Source organism: Oenanthe melanoleuca, chromosome 1A, assembly GCF_029582105.1.
Source record: "Oenanthe melanoleuca isolate GR-GAL-2019-014 chromosome 1A, OMel1.0, whole genome shotgun sequence".
Classification (NCBI taxonomy): domain Eukaryota; kingdom Metazoa; phylum Chordata; class Aves; order Passeriformes; family Muscicapidae; genus Oenanthe; species Oenanthe melanoleuca.
Genome location: NC_079334.1, coordinates 68,856,781 through 68,875,742, shown reverse-complemented (window position 1 = coordinate 68,875,742; position 18,962 = coordinate 68,856,781). Strand labels below are relative to the sequence as shown.

Genomic DNA, 18,962 nt, shown 5'->3' with positions numbered 1-18,962 from the left:
AATTCCTCAGAAACTGAAGCAGAAATTCCCAGGATTTGAAAGAGAAATCTCCCAGGAACTGAAAGAGAAATTCCCAGAAACCAAAGCAGGAAACCCCAGAAACTTTCCCAGAAAAAGGGAAAAGGAAAAAGGTAAAAAGGGGGAAAAGGGGGAAAAGGGAAAAAAGGGGGAAAAGGGGGAAAAGGGAAAAAAGGGGAAAAAGGGGAAAAAGGGGAAAAAGGGGGAAAAGGGGGAAAAGGGGGAAAAGGGGGAAAAGGGAAAAAAGGGGGAAAAGGGAAAAAAGGGGGAAAAGGGAAAAAAGGGGGAAAAGGGAAAAAAGGGGGAAAAGGGAAAAAAGGGGGAAAAGGGAAAAAAGGGAAAAAAGGGGAAAAAGGGGAAAAAGGGGAAAAAGGGGAAAAAGGGGAAAAAAGGGGAAAAAGGGGAAAAAGGGGAAAAAGGGGAAAAAGGGGAAAAAGGGGAAAAAGGGGAAAAAGGGGAAAAAGGGGAAAAAGGGGAAAAAGGGGAAAAAGGGGAAAAAGGGGAAAAAGGGGAAAAAGGGGAAAAAGGGGAAAAAGGGGAAAAAGGGGAAAAAAAGGGAAAAAAGGGGAAAAAAAGGAAAAAAAAGGGGAAAAAAAGGGGAAAAAAAGGGGAAAGCTTCTTCTCAAAATCCCACTGGCTCAGGAAAAGCAGCAGGAATTCCCAGAAACCAAAAAAAGCAGGAACCTCCAGAAACCTTTCCCAAAAAATGGGGAAAAGGAAATAGAGAGAAAAGAGGAAAAAGGGGAAAAGGGTGAAAAGGGAAAAGGGAAAAAAGGGAATAGGTCGTTCCCAAAATCCCACAGGTTCAGGAAAAGCAGCAGGAATTCCCAGAAACTGAAACAGAAGTTCTCAGGATTTGAAGGAGAAACCTCCCAGGATTTGAAGCAGGAATTCCCAGGATTTGAAACAGCAATTCTGAGGAACCAAAGCAGGAATTCCCAGAAACCACAACAGGAATTGCCGGGAACTGAACCTGGAATTCTGAGCTCCCAAACCCCATGGAATTTCCGTGCTGAATTCCAAATCGTTCCCTGCAGCATCCCAGGGAATGATCCCTGCCCGTTATCCCGATGTTATCCCGATGTTATTCCGATGTTACCCCGATGTTATTCCCATGTTATCCCGATGTTTTCCCGATGCTATCCCGATGCTATCCCGATGTTTGTTTTCCCGATGTTATCCCGATGTTTGTTTTCCTGATGTTATCCCGATGTTTGTTTTCCCGATGTTATTCCCATGTTATCCCGATGTTTTCCCGATGTTTGTTTTCCCGATGTTTGTTTTCCCGATGTTTGTTTTCCCGATGTTATTCCCATGTTATCCTGATGTTTTCCCGATGTTTTCCCGATATTATTCCGATGTTTGTTATCCCGATGTTTTCCCGATGTTATTCCCATGTTTTCCCGATGTTATTCCCATGTTATCCCGATGTTTGTTTTCCCGATGTTATTCCCATGTTATCCCGATGTTTTCCCGATGTTAGTTATCCCGATGTTTTCCCGATGTTATTCCCATGTTACCCCGATGTTATTCCCATGTTATCCCGATGTTATTCCCATGTTATCCCGATGTTTTCCCGATGTTCCCGTACCGTTCCCGCGGCTCTCCGGGTGCCCCGGTGTCCCCGTGCCAGCCACGATCCCATCCCTGCTCCCGTTCCCTCTGGATCCAGCTCCAATCCCAACCTTTCCCGGGAGCTGCTCCAATCTCAGCCTTTCCCGGGAAAGGTCGATCCGTGCCCGCTCCAACGGGCACGGAATGAGGATGGAGCTGCTGGAATTGTCCCTGTGGTTCCTGGCTGATCCTACCCGCCATTCCCAAATATCCACGGGCCAGGAAAAGGCCAAGGAAAAGCTCCTTCCCAAATTCCCACGGGTTCAGGAAAAAGAGCCCAAAGGAAAGGGAAAGGGAAAAGAGAAAAGTGGAAAAAATGGGAAAAGGGGGAAAGCGGGGAAAGGGGAAAGCTCCTTCCCAAAATTCCATAGGCTCTGGAAAAAACAAAAGACCAAAAAACAGGAAAAGGAAAAGGGGCGGGGGAAAAAAGGGAAAAGGAGGAAAAAGGGGAGAAGTGGGAAAAGGGAGAAAAGGGGGGAAAGGGGGAAAAGGGAAAAGGGGGGAAAGGGGGAAAAGGGAAAAGCTCCTTCCCAAAATTCCCACAGGCTCAGGAAAAGCCACACAAGGAAAAGGAAAAAAAGGAAAAAAAGGAAAAAAAGGAAAAAAAGGGAAAAAGGGGAAAAGGGGAAAAGGGAAAAAGGGAAAAAGGGGAAAAGGGAAAAAGGGAAAAAGGGAAAAAGGGAAAAAGGGAAAAAGGGAAAAAGGGAAAAAGGGAAAAAGGGAAAAAGGGAAAAAGGGAAAAAGGGAAAAAGGGAAAAAGGGAAAAAGGGAAAAAGGGAAAAAGGGAAAAAGGGAAAAAGGGAAAAAGGGAAAAAGGGGAAAAGGGGAAAAGGGGAAAAGGGGAAAAGGGGAAAAGGGGAAAAGGGGAAAAGGGGAAAAGGGGAAAAGGGGAAAAGGGGAAAAGGGGAAAAGGGGAAAAGGGGAAAAGGGGAAAAGGGGAAAAGGGGAAAAGGGGAAAAGGGAAAAAGGGAAAAAGGGAAAAAGGGAAAAAGGGAAAAAGGGAAAAAGAAGGGAAAAAGGGAAAAAGGGAAAAAAGGGGAAAAAAGAGGGAAAAAAGGGGAAAAATAGGGGAAAAAAGGGAAAAAAGGGAAAAAAAAGGAAAAAAAAAGAAATAAAAGAAAAAAAGTAAAAAAGGAAAAAAAGGAAAAAAAGGAAAAAAAAGGAAAAAATCCACGATCCTGGATTTCAGCAGCCCTGTGATGCTTTTCCTGCTCAATCCCACCCCATGGATAAAATCCAAAGAATTCTTTCCCAGTGCTCCCATTCTGGTTTGGGCACTGGGAATGCTGGAATTCATTGGGATATCTCAGAATTCCAGACCTGGAGGAGTTTCCCAGGGATTTCCCACGAGAATTCCATGAGTCTCCAGGGTTTTTTGGGTAAATTCCATGAGAATTCCATGGAAATTCTGGTCTCATCTCCACTCCCATTCTGGTTTTGACACTGGGAACGCTGGGATTCCTCGGGATATCCTGGAATTCCGGGGATAGAAGAGTTCTCCAGCAGTTTTCCATGGGAATTCCATGGGAATTCCAGGCTCACCTCTGCTCCCATTCTGGTTTTTGCACCAGGAATGCCTCGATTCGTTCCCTTATCCTGGAATTCCTGGAGGGGTTTCCCAGGGGTTTCCCTTTGGAATTTCGTGGGAATTCTGGGCCTGGAGGGGGTTTCCCCTTTGGAATTCCAGGGAATTCCCGGGAATTCGGGCTCACCTTGGTGTGCAGCTTGGCGAACTGTTTGTCGTCCAGCAGGGGCTGGGAATACACGCGGCGCTTGTAGCGGAACTGCCGGGAGAGAGATAAGAGATAAGAGATATGAAAATATGTGAGAAGAAATGAAAATATATTAGAAGATATAAAAGAAAAGAGATGAAGAGAGATGAAAGAAAAGATATGAAAGGAGATGAAAAGAGACGGAAAGAGACGGAAAGAGACAGGCCCAGATAAGGGATAAGAGATAAACAGAGATAAGAGATAAAGGATAAATTATTAAGATAAGAAAAAGATAAGAGATAAGGGATAAATTAATAAGAGATAAGAAATAAACACCGAGCAGTGATAAGGGATACATTGGTAAGAGATAAGAGATAAGGGATGAAATGAAAAGAGGATAAGGGATATATTAATAAGATATAAGAGATAAAGTGATAAGAGATATGAAAATATGTGAGAAGAAATTAAAATATATGAGACGAAAGAAAAGAGACGAAAAGAGACGAAAAGAGACGAAAAGAGACGAAAAGAGACGAAAAGAGACGAAAAGAGACGAAAAGAGACGAAAAGAGACGAAAAGAGACGAAAAGAGACGAAAAGAGACGAAAAGAGACGAAAAGAGACGAAAAGAGACGAAAAGAGACGAAAAGAGACGAAAAGAGACAGGCCCAGATAAGGGATAAGAGATAAACAGAGATAAGAGATAAAGGATAAATTATTAAGATAAGAAAAAGATAAGAGATAAGGGATAAATGAATAAGAGATAAGACATAAACACCGAGCAGTGATAAGGGATACATTGGTAAGAGATAAGAGATGAGGAGAAATGAAATGAAAAGAGGATAAGGGATATATTAATAAGAGATAAGAGACAAGAGATATGAAAATATGTGAGAAGAAATGAAAATATATTAGAAGATATAAAAGAAAAGAGATGAAGAGAGATGAAAGAAAAGATATGAAAGGAGATGAAAAGAGAGGAAAAGAGATGAAAAGAGACGAAAAGAAATGAGATAAGAGACAGACCCAGATAAGGGATAAGAGATAAACAGAGATAAGAGATAAAGGATAAATTATTAAGATAAGAAAAAGATAAGAGATAAGGGATAAATTAATAAGAGATAAGAAATAAACACCGAGCAGTGATAAGGGATACATTGGTAAGAGATAAGAGATAAGGGATGAAATGAAAAGAGGATAAGGGATATATTAATAAGATATAAGAGATAAAGTGATAAGAGATATGAAAATATGTGAGAAGAAATTAAAATATATGAGACGAAAGAAAAGAGACGAAAAGAGACGAAAAGAGACGAAAAGAGACGAAAAGAGACGAAAAGAGACGAAAAGAGACGAAAAGAGACGAAAAGAGACGAAAAGAGACGAAAAGAGACGAAAAGAGACGAAAAGAGACGAAAAGAGACGAAAAGAGACGAAAAGAGACGAAAAGAGACGAAAAGAGACGAAAAGAGACGAAAAGAGACGAAAAGAGACGAAAAGAGACGAAAAGAGACGAAAAGAGACGAAAAGAGACGAAAAGAGACAGGCCCAGATAAGGGATAAGAGATAAACAGAGATAAGAGATAAAGGATAAATTATTAAGATAAGAAAAAGATAAGAGATAAGGGATAAATGAATAAGATAAGAGACAAGACATAAACACCGAGCAGGGATAAGGGATGCATTGGTAAAAGATAAGAGATAAGAGATGAAATGAAAAGAGGATACGGGATATATTAATAAGAGATAAGACATAAAGATATAAGATATAAAGAGATAAGAGATAAAGAGATAAGATATAAAGAGATAAAGAATAAAGAGATAAAGAATAAAGAGATAAAGAATAAAGAGATAAAGAGATAGATTAATAAGACATAAGAGATAAGGCAGAGATAAGACAAACACAGATCTAGGGTACGATATAAGAGATAAAAAGAGATAAAATATATAAGAGATAAGATATAAACATAGATAATGAATAAAAAGATAAGAGATAAGAGATGAGAGATAAGAGATATTTGAGGGGAGATAAGAGAAAAGACATGAGGAATAAGGGAAAAATAAATAATATAACGTAATGGAGATAAGAGAGATAGATAAGAGAGATAAGAGAGATAAGAGAGAGATAAAAGAGAGATAAAAGAGAGATAAGATAGATAAGAGAGATAGATAAGAGAAATAAGAGAAATAAGAGAAATAAGAGAAATAAGAGATGAATGAATATGAGATAAAGATCAGAAATAAGAGAGAAGATACAAAGATAAGAGATAAGCAGAGATAAGAGAGATAAGAGAAAAACCCAGATAGAGAGCAGAGATAAATGAATGTAAAAGATAAAGAGAAGAAAGAGAAGAGACATCCAAAGATGAGAGATAAGAGAGATAAATGAATAAGAGATAAGAGGTAAATGGAGATAAAGGATAGGAGATAAAATATTAGAGATAGAGATAAGAGAGAAGAGATAAAAGAATATAAAAAATAAGAGATAAAAGAAGAGATAGATTAGAAATAAGGCCTCAAGGTGAGATGAAGATTAAAAAACATAGAAAATCCAATTTAATTAAATCAAAATCCGCATTAAATCAAATGAAAAATAAGTTAAATGAAAATTAAATTTAAATTAAAGTAAAATAAAATTTTAAAAAATATCAAAATGCAATTAAACTAACTGAAATCTAAACCAATATTTAAATAAGTGAAAATTAAGTGAAATGAAAATTGCATTGATTTGTATCAAATGAAATTAAAATAAAATAATATTAAATTGAAATTAAAGGAAATAAAGGTTGTATTAAACGGGATAAAAATAAAATTTAAAAAATAAAATAAGTAAAATAAAAATTAAATAAAAATAAAAATAAAATAAACCAAAATAATAAAAAATAAAACTAAACATTAAAAATACAATAAATATAAAATATAAAATATGAAATATAAAATATAACATAAAATAAAAATATAATAATAAAAATAATATAAAATAAAATAAGTAAAATAAAAATTAAATAAAAATTAAATAAGAATTAAATAAAAATTAAATAAAACAAAATGAAATAAAACAAAATAATAAACAGTAAAATAAAAATAAAAATTAAAAAATATAATAAATATAAAATATAAAATATAACATAAAATAAAAATATAATAATACAAACTAATATAAAATAAGATAAGTAAAATAAAAATTAAATAAAACAAAATAAAATAAAAACAAAATAATATGAAGTGGAACTAATAGAAATGAAATGAAATAATATTGAATGGAATGGAATTAAAATAGACTAAAATAAAATAATATGAAATGGAACAATATTGAATGGAATTTAAATAAAATAGACTAAAATAAAATAATATGAAATGGAACTAATAGAAATTAAATGAAATAATATTGAATGGAATGGAATTAAAATAAAATAGACTAAAATAAAATAATATGAAATGGAACTAATAGAAATGAAATTAAATAATATTGAATGGAATGGAATTTAAATAAAATAGACTAAAATAAAATAATATTAAATGGAACAATATTGAATGGAATGGAATTTAAATAAAATAGACTAAAATAAAATAATATGAAATGGAACTAATAGAAGTGAAATGAAATAATATTGAATGGAATGGAATGAAAATAAAATAGACTAAAATAAAATAATATGAAATGGAACTAATAGAAATGAAATGAAATAATATTGAATGGAATGGAATGGAATGGAATGGAATGGAATGGAATGAAAATAAAATAAAATAGTCTAAAAAAATAATATTAAATGGAACTAATAGAAATGAAATTAAATAATATGAAATGGAATGGAATGGAACGAAATTAAAATAAAACAGACTAAAATAACACAAAATAAAATAAAATAAAACTTAAAAAAAACTAAAACACGTCCAGTAAAAATCAAACCTCATCTAAATTAAATTTTTTAAAAAAACCCGAAATAATTGAATTAAATTTCTCGGACCTCCAGGTAGGGCAGGGGCGTGTGCGGGCTCAGCGGGTACTCCCGCAGCAGCCGCTCCTCGTCCAGGAACTTCCCGGCGCGGCCGTTGAAGGGCGGCTGGAACAGGCCGTAGTTGAGAACATCCTTCAGGCTGTGGTTGAGCGTGCACAGGACGCGCTGCTTGGACACCCACACCGGCACGTCGGGGTTCAGCCGCAGACACTTCTGGAAAAAGAGGGGAAATCGGGGTTGGGGAATTACGGTGGTTTTATTCGTTTTTTTTTTAAATTGGAAATTGAAAAATTGGGTATTCACATTGGGAATTGCAAAGGGAAATCGGTAAAGAAATGGGGACAAAATGGGAATCCGCTGAGGAGAGTGTAACAGAGGGATTTGGGGTTTGGGGGTTGAAGAATTACGGTGTTTTCACTCGTTTTTTTAAAATTAAAACTAAGAAAATTGGATATTCCCATTGGGAATTGCAAAGGGAAATCCGTAAAGGAATGGGGACAAAATAGGAATCCACTGAGGAGAGGGTAAAAGGGATTTGGGGTTTGGGGGTTGAATAATTCCAGAGTTTTCACTCATTTTTTTGAATTAAAAACGAAAAAAATTTGGATATTCCTACTGTGAATTCCAAAGGGAAATCCATAAAGAAATTGGGACAAAATGGGAATCCACTGAGGAGAGGGTAAAAGGGATTTGGGGTTAGGAGGTTGAATAATTCCAGAGTTTTCCCTCGTTATTTTAAATTAAAAACTAAAAAAAATGGGACACTCCCACTGTGAATTCCAAAGGGAAATCCATAAACAAACAGGGACAAAATGGGAATCCACTGAGGATAACGTAAAAGAGATTTGGGCGTTGAGAGTTGAGGGAAATGAGGGATTCCCGAGTTTTCATGTTTCATTAAAATTACAAAAACTCAAAAATGGGATGTTACACTGTGAATCCCAAAGGGAAATCCATACAGAAACAGGGACAAAATGGGAATACACTGAGGAGACGGTAAAAGGGATTTGGGGTTTGGGGATTGAGAGAAATAAGGGATTCCCGAGTTTTTGTGAGTTTTTTAAAGTTATTAAAAGCCAAAAATGGGATGTTAGGGCTGTGAATTCCAAAGGGAAATCTGTAAAGAAATTGGGATAAAATGGGAATCCACTGAGGAAAGGGTAACAGAGGGATTTGGGGTTTGGGGGTTGAATAATTCCAGAGTTTTCCTTCATTTTTTAAAATTAGAAACTAAAAAATTTGGATATTCCTACTGTGAATTACAAAGGGAAATCCATAAAGAAATGAGGACAAAATGGGAATCAACTGAGGAGAGGGTAAAAGGGATTTGGGGTTTGGGGGTTGAAGAATTCCAGAGTTTTCCCTCATTTTTTAAAATTAAAACTAAAAAATTTGGATATTCCCATTGGGAATTGCAAAGGGAAATCCATAAAGAAATGGGGACAAAATGGGAATCCACAGAGGAGAGGGTAAAAGAAGGATTTGGGGGTTGAGAGTTAAGGGCTTAGATCATCTCCTGAGGAAAATTCTGGTCCTGCCTTTCCAGGAGTTAATTCCACCCTGGGAGAAGAAAGAAAAAAAAAACTGGGATAAGGGTGGGAGGGAGGATCCAGGAAGCACCTGGAGCTCCAGCAATTCTTGGAGCCAGAAAAACAAAGGATTTGGGATTTTCCAGTGAATCAGGGGCTGATCCGTCGGGAAGGGCGTTGGGGTGTTGTGTCATCCCACAAAACCCAACCCTGAAATCCCATCCGGTGATTCACGGGTCGAAATTCCACCCAAAAATCAGGGAATTCCCACTTTATCACAGCCCTGGCAGCCCCGACCATCCCGGTATTCCCAAAGGCTCCAAAACCTTGGAATGTTTCCAAGGAATTTGCTCCCCCCATCCCGCCCAGGGCTTCCCATGGGATCTGCTCCGTCAGTTTTCTGGGACAAAGGATCTCCACTTGGAAAACTATCCCGAATTCCAAGCACAGCTCAAAAATTCCAGGAAAAACCATCCCAGGCCACCCCTGGCAGCTCCTGATCCAATGGATTGAGGCTGGAATTTTCCCTTGGGAAGCAGCACCAGCGAGGCCCCTGCCTTGCTTTTCCAGGATTTTTCCAGGGTTTTTCCAGGGTTTTTCCAGGGTTTTTCCAGGGTTTTTCCAGGGTTTTTCCAGGAACAACAGTTACCTGCTTTTCCAGAAAATTTTCTCCCTGCTTCCCACCCTGGATTCCCATAGGATTTGCTCCACCACTTTTCCAGGATAAAGGTTCCCCTCGGATTCCCATTTTTCCCATCCTGAATCACACCAGGAAAACTGTCTGGAATTCCAAGGAAACACCACAATTCCCAGGAAAACCCATCCCAGGCACCTCCTGATCCAACGGATCGAGGTTGGAATTTTCCCTGGGAAGAAGCACCAGCACGGCCCTTGCCTCACTTTTCCAGGATTTTTCTGGGATTTTTCTGGGATTTTTTTCCCAGATTTTTCCAGGATTTTCCCCAATTCCTCAGGAATACCAGGATTTGCTGGATCCAGCGGCTTTGCCCCCACATCTCCTTCTTCCCAAAATTCCTTCCCGGATTTTGAACGCCTTCCCCTTGGGATGTTCTCCCTCCTTCCCTCAGCTCTTTCCCCAAAAATCCCACAACTCATCCTCAGGAATTTTTTCCCATTCCAAGATCCTTCCCTTCCCCTTGGAGCCGCTCCAGCCCTTCCAGAAATTCTTGGAATTCAGCTCCAGCGGGAGCCTCTGGAAGAGGCCGCTCCGGAACTTCCAATCAAATCCAAATAAATCCTGGAATTTCTTGGAATTCTGATCAATCCCATCCTTTCTATCCAATCCTATTCAAGATTCCAAACCCACTTGGCCGCTGCATTCCCAGGAAAATCCAACAGTTAAACCTCCCCGGGAATTCTTTCCCAGCCGCCGGATTTCCCGGTTTTCCATGGAAAATTCCCGATCCATTCGTTGTTCTTCAGGTGTTGCAGCTCCTTCCCAAAAATCCCTTTTCCCTATGGAATAACCCCTTGGAATTACATCATTTTACATCATTCCTCCCTCCTCATCCTCTCCATCCCTCCAATCCCGGTGGGAATTCCTGGCAGGAATTCCCGACGGGAATTTGTTGGAAACTCCAGCACTCACCGGCTGCTCCATCCTGGAGCGAAAATTCCCAACTTTTCCCACCGGCTGCTCCATCTTTTCCTTGTTCTCCCTCTGTGTCCCCCTAGATCTTCCAAGGGGACAAAATCCCATGGATTTATCCCTGTTTTCCACGGATGGGGTATCCCGGTTTTCCATGGCTTTTCACTCCGGAGGTTTGAATTCCAAGCCAAAGAAATCCTGGGAATGTTGATAAATTTATCCAACCACTCCCCCCTCCGGATCAATCCTGCCAGGATTGGTCCAACGCATCCAGGGGCTGCTCCCAGGAAATTCCAACCTCCAGCTCCACACTCAGATTCCCAGGAAAAATTGGGAATTCTGAGCTGGGAAATAAAGGGAACAAGAAGGGGAATTTTCCCTCCTATCCGTGTTTTATCCGGTTAAAATTGGGATTTTTTTTTTTTTCCTTCTGTTAATTCCAAATGTAAATCCTGCTCATTCATTTGGATCCCTGTGGAATTTTTTCTCTCCTGCTTCCCATAAAAAAAACAAGGATCTGATTATTTAGGATGGGACAGCACAAAAAAAAAAAAAAAGTCGGCAAAACACGAAACTGGCCGAGGAAAAACAAGGATTTGCTGCATCTGTGCAAAATAAATTTGGGAAAATGAGGATTGCAAACAGTGTGGATAGAAATCCCAACTTTTTTTATGGAATAATGGGAATAAACAGTGAAAGATCAATAATAAATTCTGGGATTTTTGTTGAATGCAAAAATCGGGATTTGAAACCAATAGAATTCCAAAGGGGATTTGATGGGAAAGGAGGGAAAAGGAGGAATTGGGGAGGGAAGATAAATTAATAAATCATTAATTAATAAATAATTGATTTACTGTTAACAAATAGAAGTGGGCTTGGATGATTCTGAATTTTTTATTTTTTTGGGAATTTTTATCCAAATCCAGGCTTGGGTCACCCCAGATTCCCATTGGAATTTGAGGCTCTTTAAGGACTTTCCCCACCCAAACCGTTCCTGAATTCCTGATAAAACCTCCCACAAATCTTTTTCCAGGGGAAAAAATATTCCTGCTCCGTAAAAAAAAAAAAAAAAAAAAAAGGGGATTAAAAAAAGCCGGGATTTCCATTGATCCCCGATGGGAGCAGGGCAGAGGATTTGATTGGTTAATTAATCAACCATATTTAATTAATTAATCAATGACCCGTGAATGTCGGGATAATTAAAGATCCGGGACAAAAGCGGCTCTGGAATGTTTGATTCCAACCGGGATCATCTGGAAAAATGAGGTTTAAAACCCCGGCTGAAGGAATTTTTCCATGGAAAAGCAAAATTCCTAGAGCCTGGGAAGGGATTAATTAATCCGATTTTTGGGTGGTTTGAATTAATTAATTAAAATTTTCATGGATATCCCCCATGGAAAAAGCTGGAAAAGGGATAACAAAAAAAATGTAAGAATGAGGTGGGATGGGATCTGGGATAAAGCAAAGAAATCAAAAATCAGGGAGAATCCACCAAAAAACTGGAGTTTGAAATAAGCAGGATATAAAATCCCAGAGCAGATCCCACAGGGAATTATTCCATTAAATATTCCCAGGAAATCACAGGAGACTCAGCAAAAATTCCTTGGGGTTTTGTCAAAATTCCCACAAATTCCAGCTCGGCCAGGGAGAGAAAACTTGGCCTGGGAATTATTTCCATGAAGCAACAAAATTCCAAAAGGATTTCCCGGGAATAGCGTGGGGTGGGGGAGGAAAAGGAGGGAAAAGAAGGAAAATCCATGGAAAAGGGGAGAGGAATGAGCCTGATCCAGCTCCAGCTCAGTTTCCTTGGAGCAGCGATCCTGCAATTAATCCCATTAAAAAATGGGAGAATTTCCAGAGATTCCAGCAGCCGGGAACTCTTGGAGAATCCCAGAATTCTGAGATTGGGAAAGAATTCCGAGGTCACCAATCCAAGCTGGGCCCGATCCCCACCAGAGCCGTGGGTGGAATTCCAGGAATTCCTTGGATTCCTCCAGGGATGGCGACTCCAAACCTCCCTGGGCAGCCCCTGAGCGCCCTTCCCATGGAAAAATGATCCCAAAAATCCTGTCCCAGAGCCATTCCCAAATCCCTCCGGAGTTTTCCAGCCTTTCCCAGCTCCTTTCCCTTCCCTGGCCACGCTCCAGCCCCTCCTTATCCCAAAGATCCAGAACTTCCCCATGGAATGTGCAAAACCTTCTCCTGGAGCTTCTTTCTTGGATCCCCACCATTCCATAATTCCCGCCCCTTTTCCATGGTTTCCTGCCGGGACAATCTGGCCACGGACATGGAATTCCAGCCTTTCCTTTCCACTTTTATATCCATGGCAAATCCAGACCAAATCCTTCGGCATTCCTAAAATTTGACAATTCCCACTCTCCTCTGGGAATCCCATCTGCATCCCAAGGGAATGATCCCATTAGTCCCCCTGGAATTTTCCAGCCCTTTCCCAAATCCCTCCAGAGTCTTCCAGGAATTCCCAAATCCCTCTGGAATTTTCCAGCCCTTTCCCAGCTCCAGGTCATTCCCAGTGGGAATTACCCAGAACCTACAGATCCTCAGTGGGAATCAGGGCAGGAATTCCCTTTCCAAAGAAAGCTTGGAACACTTCCAAGAATTTCTTTTCCTTTCCCATTCCCACCATTTCTGGCAATTCCAAGAATTTGAGAACCCCCAACTCCAAGGTTTTGATGGCCGCAAGAAACCCTGAATTTAAGGAATTATTGGGAAAAAAATTCCCTTTTTTTTTCTCCTCCTGGTGGGTGCTGGAGCTCTTTGGTTGCTCACACATTCCCAAGGGATCCAGCAGATGGAATTCGGAGCCGTTATTCCCAATTTTTTTAGCGCTGAGGAATATTTCCAAGTGCTCAGTTAATTTTCTTTTCATGCCAATTTTTTCCCTCGCCTCAAACAACTCCAAATTCCTCTTTATTAAGCACGGAATGTGCTCTTCCCGAAAAAAAAAAAAAAAAAAAATCGCTGGAAAATGAAAAAATGGGATTGACATTTTCCATGAAAATCGCTTCAATGGATGAATCCGGTTCCGGCAAATCCGCTTGGGAGGAAAATAAAAAGCGAATTTTGGTCGTAAAAATCTTTGAAATGTATTAAATTAAAAATGAGCCGGTCATGGGTTGATCCGAGTCGGATTTTCCTTGGATTTTTATCCGTGGATCGGGAATGCGCCGCGGCCCCGGTGACTCGCGGGCGGATTTTTCCCGGATAAAACCGGGAATTGCTCGGATTCCCATCGATCCACTCGGTTTGATTGAGCTCACGGAGGGCGACTGTGCCCCCGGGGCAATTCCCGGGATTTTGGGGTTTTGTTGGGATATTTTGAGTTCTGCTGCTCTGGGGGGATTGTTTGGGATAAATGGGATTAATTTCCATGGAATTGTTTGGATTTGGGGTGGGGAAAAGTCGCTTAAACGTGGTGGAAGTGCAGCTTTCCAATGTTTCCTCTGGATCAGGGCTTGGAAAAAACGGGATGGGGCTCAAGAAAAAACGGGATGGGGCTCGGGAAAAAAAACGGGATGGGGCTCGGGAAAAAAAACGGGATGGGGCTCGGGAAAAAAAACGGGATGGGGCTCGGGAATAAAAACGGGATGGGGCTCGGGAATAAAAACGGGATGGGGCTCGGGAATAAAAACGGGATGGGGCTCGGGAAAAAAAACGGGATGGGGCTCGGGAAAAAAAACGGGATGGGGCTCGGGAAAAAAAACGGGATGGGGCTCGGGAAAAACCGGGATGGGGCTCAAGAAAAACCGGGATGGGGCTCGGGAAAAACCGGGATGGGGCTCAAGAAAAACCGGGATGGGGCTCAAGAAAAACCGGGATGGGGCTCAAGAAAAACCGGGATGGGGCTCAAGAAAAACCGGGATGGGGCTCGGGAAAAAAACGGGATGGGGCTCGGGAAAAAAACGGGATGGGGCTCGGGAAAAAAAACGGGATGGGGCTCAAGAAAAACCGGGATGGGGCTCAAGAAAAACCGGGATGGGGCTCGGGAAAAACCGGGATGGGGCTCGGGAAAAAAACGGGATGGGGCTCGGGAAAAAAAACGGGATGGGGCTCGGGAAAAAAACGGGATGGGGCTCAAGAAAAACCGGGATGGGGCTCAAGAAAAACCGGGATGGGGCTCGGGAAAAACCGGGATGGGGCTCGGGAAAAACCGGGATGGGGCTCGGGAAAAACCGGGATGGGGCTCGGGAAAAAAACGGGATGGGGCTCGGGAAAAAAAACGGGATGGGGCTCGGGAAAAAAAACGGGATGGGGCTCGGGAAAAAAACGGGATGGGGCTCGGGAAAAACCGGGATGGGGCTCGGGAAAAAACCGGGATGGGGCTCGGGAAAAACCGGGATGGGGCTCGGGAAAAAAACGGGATGGGGCTCGGGAAAAAAACGGGATGGGGCTCGGGAAAAAAACGGGATGGGGCTCGGGAAAAAAACGGGATGGGGCTCGGGAAAAAAACGGGATGGGGCTCGGGAAAAAAACGGGATGGGGCTCGGGAAAAAAACGGGATGGGGCTCGGGAAAAAAACGGGATGGGGCTCGGGAAAAAAACGGGATGGGGCTCGGGAAAAAAACGGGATGGGGCTCGGGAAAAAAACGGGATGGGGCTCGGGAAAAAAACGGGATGGGGCTCGAGAAAAAAACGGGATGGGGCTCGAGAAAAAAACGGGATGGGGCTCAAGAAAAAACGGGATGGGGCTCAAGAAAAAACGGGATGGGAAAAACTTGGAAGGGGCTGCCCAGGGAGGTTTGGAGTCACCATCCATGGAGGAATTCCAAGGAATTCCTGGATGTGGCTCTCAAAACTCTGGGATTGTGATCCAGCCCAGCTTGGATTTGATTTTGGAATTCTTTTCCATGCTCAGCGATCCTGGGATTTATGGTTAAAGCACTTGGATTCTTCCAGGGGATTTTTGGGAATCACTCCTTTGATTCCCACCGGTTCTTTTTGGGACACTCGCCCTCTGCTCCATCCGGATCCTCCCTCCGGATGCTCCAAGGGCTGCCATGGGAAAAACAGCTCCCAAAAAAAAAAAAAAAAAAAAAAAAAAAAAAAAAAAAAAAAAAAAAGCCACAAAAAGCCTGGAAAAATCCGCAGGCAGCAGCTGCACCTGCAGGGAAAATGGAAATGGGGAAAAGGGAAAAAAAAAAACGGGAAAGAGGGAAAAAAGCGGAGCAGCTGCTCCATTCACGGATCCGACGGATCTGAAAGGAGCCGCATTTCCATGGAAAAACAATGGGAAGCTCCAAGCAAAAAGCAGCTCCCGGCCTCTTTGGAAGTGCTTTGATTTTCCCTGAAAAGTGGGGGGAAAATTCCACTGGAATTCTCGACATCCGAGGATTTTTTGCCGCAGTGGAAAAGCAGGGAAGGAATAAAAGTTTGGGAATAGTTTGGGGCCGTTCCCGAGGGGTCATTCCCAACATCCCGATTTTCCCTTTTTTCCCAAATTCTCCCGATTTTCCTTTTTTTTTTTTTTTTTTTTTTTTTAGTGTTCCCCTGGACAGCGGAGAAAGGAGAGAGGAATTTCAGGATTGAGGTGGATTTTGGGATATAAGGACCGGGAAAACCGGGAATGGAAAATCCTTGGGATAGAGGCGAGGGATTGGTGGGAAGAGGAGCGACCCCTCATCCCTCATTTTTCCAGGCATTCCCAACCCTTGGAATCCACATTCCTGCGGGAATTCCCACTCTGGCATTCCAAGGATTGAGGGATCAGGGCTGGGAGCTCCCAACACATCCTGAGAAACATCAGGAAAAACCTCTGGAATTCCAGCGGGACACTCCCGGGCTGTCCAATGCCGGGAGCTGCTCCCGGATAAATCCAACTGGGATTTTATTGGAATTCCGGCTTTTCCATGATTTAAAAGGGAGGAGGAAGAGTTGCCAGAACAAAACACGGAAAGAAAACCTTTGGAATACTCTGGAAAAATCCTCCCTGGCTGCACATCCCTGACTTTTCCAAGCTGTTCCCATAAATTCCAGCCCTGGGAATGTTGGCAGCTTCCCGAGCCTCTCATCTCTCCCCATCCCGGTTTTTTTCTGGGATGTGCCAAGATTCCCTGGAATGAGTTTTTTCCCTGCTTCCAGAGGGAAAAACAAGTGGAAAACTTTTGGAATCCCACCCGCTGCTGGTCACACAGAGCCCATTCCCATGGGATGATCCCAAGTTTTGCTCCAGCACCTCCAGGATCCCAGCAGGGGAAAACTCAGCAGATTCCCTGGATTTTTCCTGGATTTGCCACTTTTTCGGGAATGAGTTTTCCGATTGGATTTAATTTAATCCATAAATTATTCCGGAGGAACCAACCCGAGCTCGGGCGTGTTCCTGTCTCCTTAAAATCCGGCTCCGATCTCGGACCCCGTGGGAGGTTTGGGATAATTTTATCCCGGGTCTCCAGCGCCCTTCCCACGGAGCAGCCGGAGGCGGGAATGGCTCTTCCCGAAAAATCCGCGGCTCCGGGATGGGACAGGGAAGCTCCAGCAGGATCCAGAGGATCCAGAGGGATTTCTGAATCCTCCTTTTCCCAGGATCCCGTTCCCAGCTCAGGGGGAGGGAGGAGGGATGAGCCAAGTTCTCCAATTCCAAAGAATGGCAGGTTTGGGAATCTCAGGGGCTCAGGGTATCCAAGGAAATCGATTCCCTGCCCTATGGAAAAGCTCCAGGATCGGGAATACCTGAGCCCAGATCCTGGATCATGGCTGGAATTCCCTGGAATTCTGCACTGGGATCAATGGAACATTCCATGGAATCCTGCACTGGTATCAGTGGAACATTCCATGGATTCCATGGAATCCTGCACTGGGATCAGTGGGACATTCCATGGATTCCCTGGAATCCTGCACTGGGATCAGTGGAACATTCCATGGATTCCCTGGGAATCCTGCACTGGGATCATTGGGACATTCCATGGATTCCCTGGAATTCTGCCTGGGATCAGTGGGACATTCCATGGATTCCATGGGAATCTCACACTGGGATCAGTGGGACATTCCATGGATTCCCTGGAATTCTGCCTGGGATCAGTGGGACATTCCATGGAATCCTGCACTGGGATCAGTGGGACATTCCATGGAATCCTGTGCTGGTATCAGTGGAACATTCCATGGATTCCATGGGAATCCTGCACTGGGATCAGTGGGACATTCCATGGAATCCTGTGCTGGTATCAGTGGAACATTCCATGGATTCTCTGGAATCCTGCACTGGGATCAGTGGGACATTCCATGGATTCCCTGGAATTCTGCCTGGGATCAATGGGACACCCCACAGCTTCCCGACCTTCCTGGCACCTCAGAATATTCCAGACCCCCTGGATACCTCAGGACATTCCAGGACATTCCAGACCCCCTGCTCAGACACCTCTGGACATTCCAGAAAATTCCAGACCCTCTGGACACCCCAGGATGATCCAGACCTTCTACTTGGACACCTCAGGACATTCCAGAACATTCCAGACCCCCAGGACATTCCTGACCTCCTGCCTCCACAATCCAAGTGGGAAAACTGGGAATTTGGATCCCATCACCCCACAGGACACTAGGAATATCCCAAGGGAGAGGGAAGGGAAAGAGAAGGAGAAAAAAAGGAGGAAAGACCCCAAAATTCCTCATTTCCCACAGCCCCATTCCCATGGAATTCCAGAATATTCCAAGCTGGAAAACTCACCCAGGATCTCTAAATCCAACTCTTGCCTCCACACAAAACATTCCCAACATTCCCAGCAGGGACCCGACGGCATCATCCCAAATTTTCTCTGTAGTGCCGAGTGCTGTGAACAATTCCCGAGGTTTTGGGAATTGCAGCTCCCTGGAGGAGCTCTCCCAGGATTTTCCAGGTGCGGGAAATTTAACTCCTCTTCCCTGGCTCAGGTGCAGGTGATAAAAACCGGGATGTGCAGAAGGAAAAGGTTTTTTATTCCCAGAAAAACTGGGGGGAGATTTGCAGCTGGGAATTCCAGCACTTGCAAGGAATTCCAAGGATTTGGGATTCTCAAAGAGGGATGGAGACAATTCCAGGAGGGCTGGAAAACTTCTGGAAGCTCCGGGATAAAATATGGGAATTCCATAAACTGAGCTTTTCCCAGCTGGAGCCCTGACCTCGGGAATGCTGGGATGGAGTCGGATTGGGGCAGGAAAACTGCTGATCCCAAAGAATTCCCAGCTCCAGGAATTCTGGGATGGAGTTGGATTGGGGCAGGAAAACTGCTGATCCCAAAGAATTCCCAGCTCCAGGAATGCCGGGATGGAGTTGGATTGGGGCAGGAAAACTGCTGATCCCAAAGAATTCCCAGCTCCAGGAATTCTGGGATGGAGTCGGATTGGGGCAGGAAAACTGCTGATCCCAAAGAATTCCCAGCTCCAGGAATTCTGGGATGGAGTCTGATTGGGGCAGGAAAACTGCTGATCCCAAAGAATTCCCAGCTCCAGGAATTCTGGGATGGAGATGGGTCTGGGTTGGAAAACTGCTGATCCCAAAGAATTCCCGGCAGAGCTGTCCTGGGAAAGCCGCTGG

General features: G+C 42.7%; 1 protein-coding gene and 1 long non-coding RNA gene across 4 annotated transcripts in view; both read right to left on the bottom strand.

The window, feature by feature from the left end:
• Positions 1-18,962, bottom strand: part of SHANK3 (SH3 and multiple ankyrin repeat domains 3) — a 171,965-nt gene that overhangs the window by 118,398 nt on the left and 34,605 nt on the right. For all 3 annotated transcript variants that reach the window (XM_056509804.1, XM_056509825.1, XM_056509816.1), the window contains exons 4-5: positions 7,313-7,516; positions 3,345-3,416 (exon numbers count right to left, since the gene is read on the bottom strand). In XM_056509804.1, the coding sequence (XP_056365779.1) occupies positions 3,345-3,416; positions 7,313-7,516 (276 nt within the window). The remainder of the gene's footprint in view (positions 1-3,344; positions 3,417-7,312; positions 7,517-18,962) is intronic.
• LOC130262578 (uncharacterized) lies at positions 15,907-17,752 on the bottom strand. Its single transcript, XR_008842133.1, has 2 exons — positions 17,338-17,752; positions 15,907-17,292 (listed from the first exon to the last, which is right to left on the bottom strand). It is a non-coding gene; the product is annotated as an uncharacterized LOC130262578 (long non-coding RNA).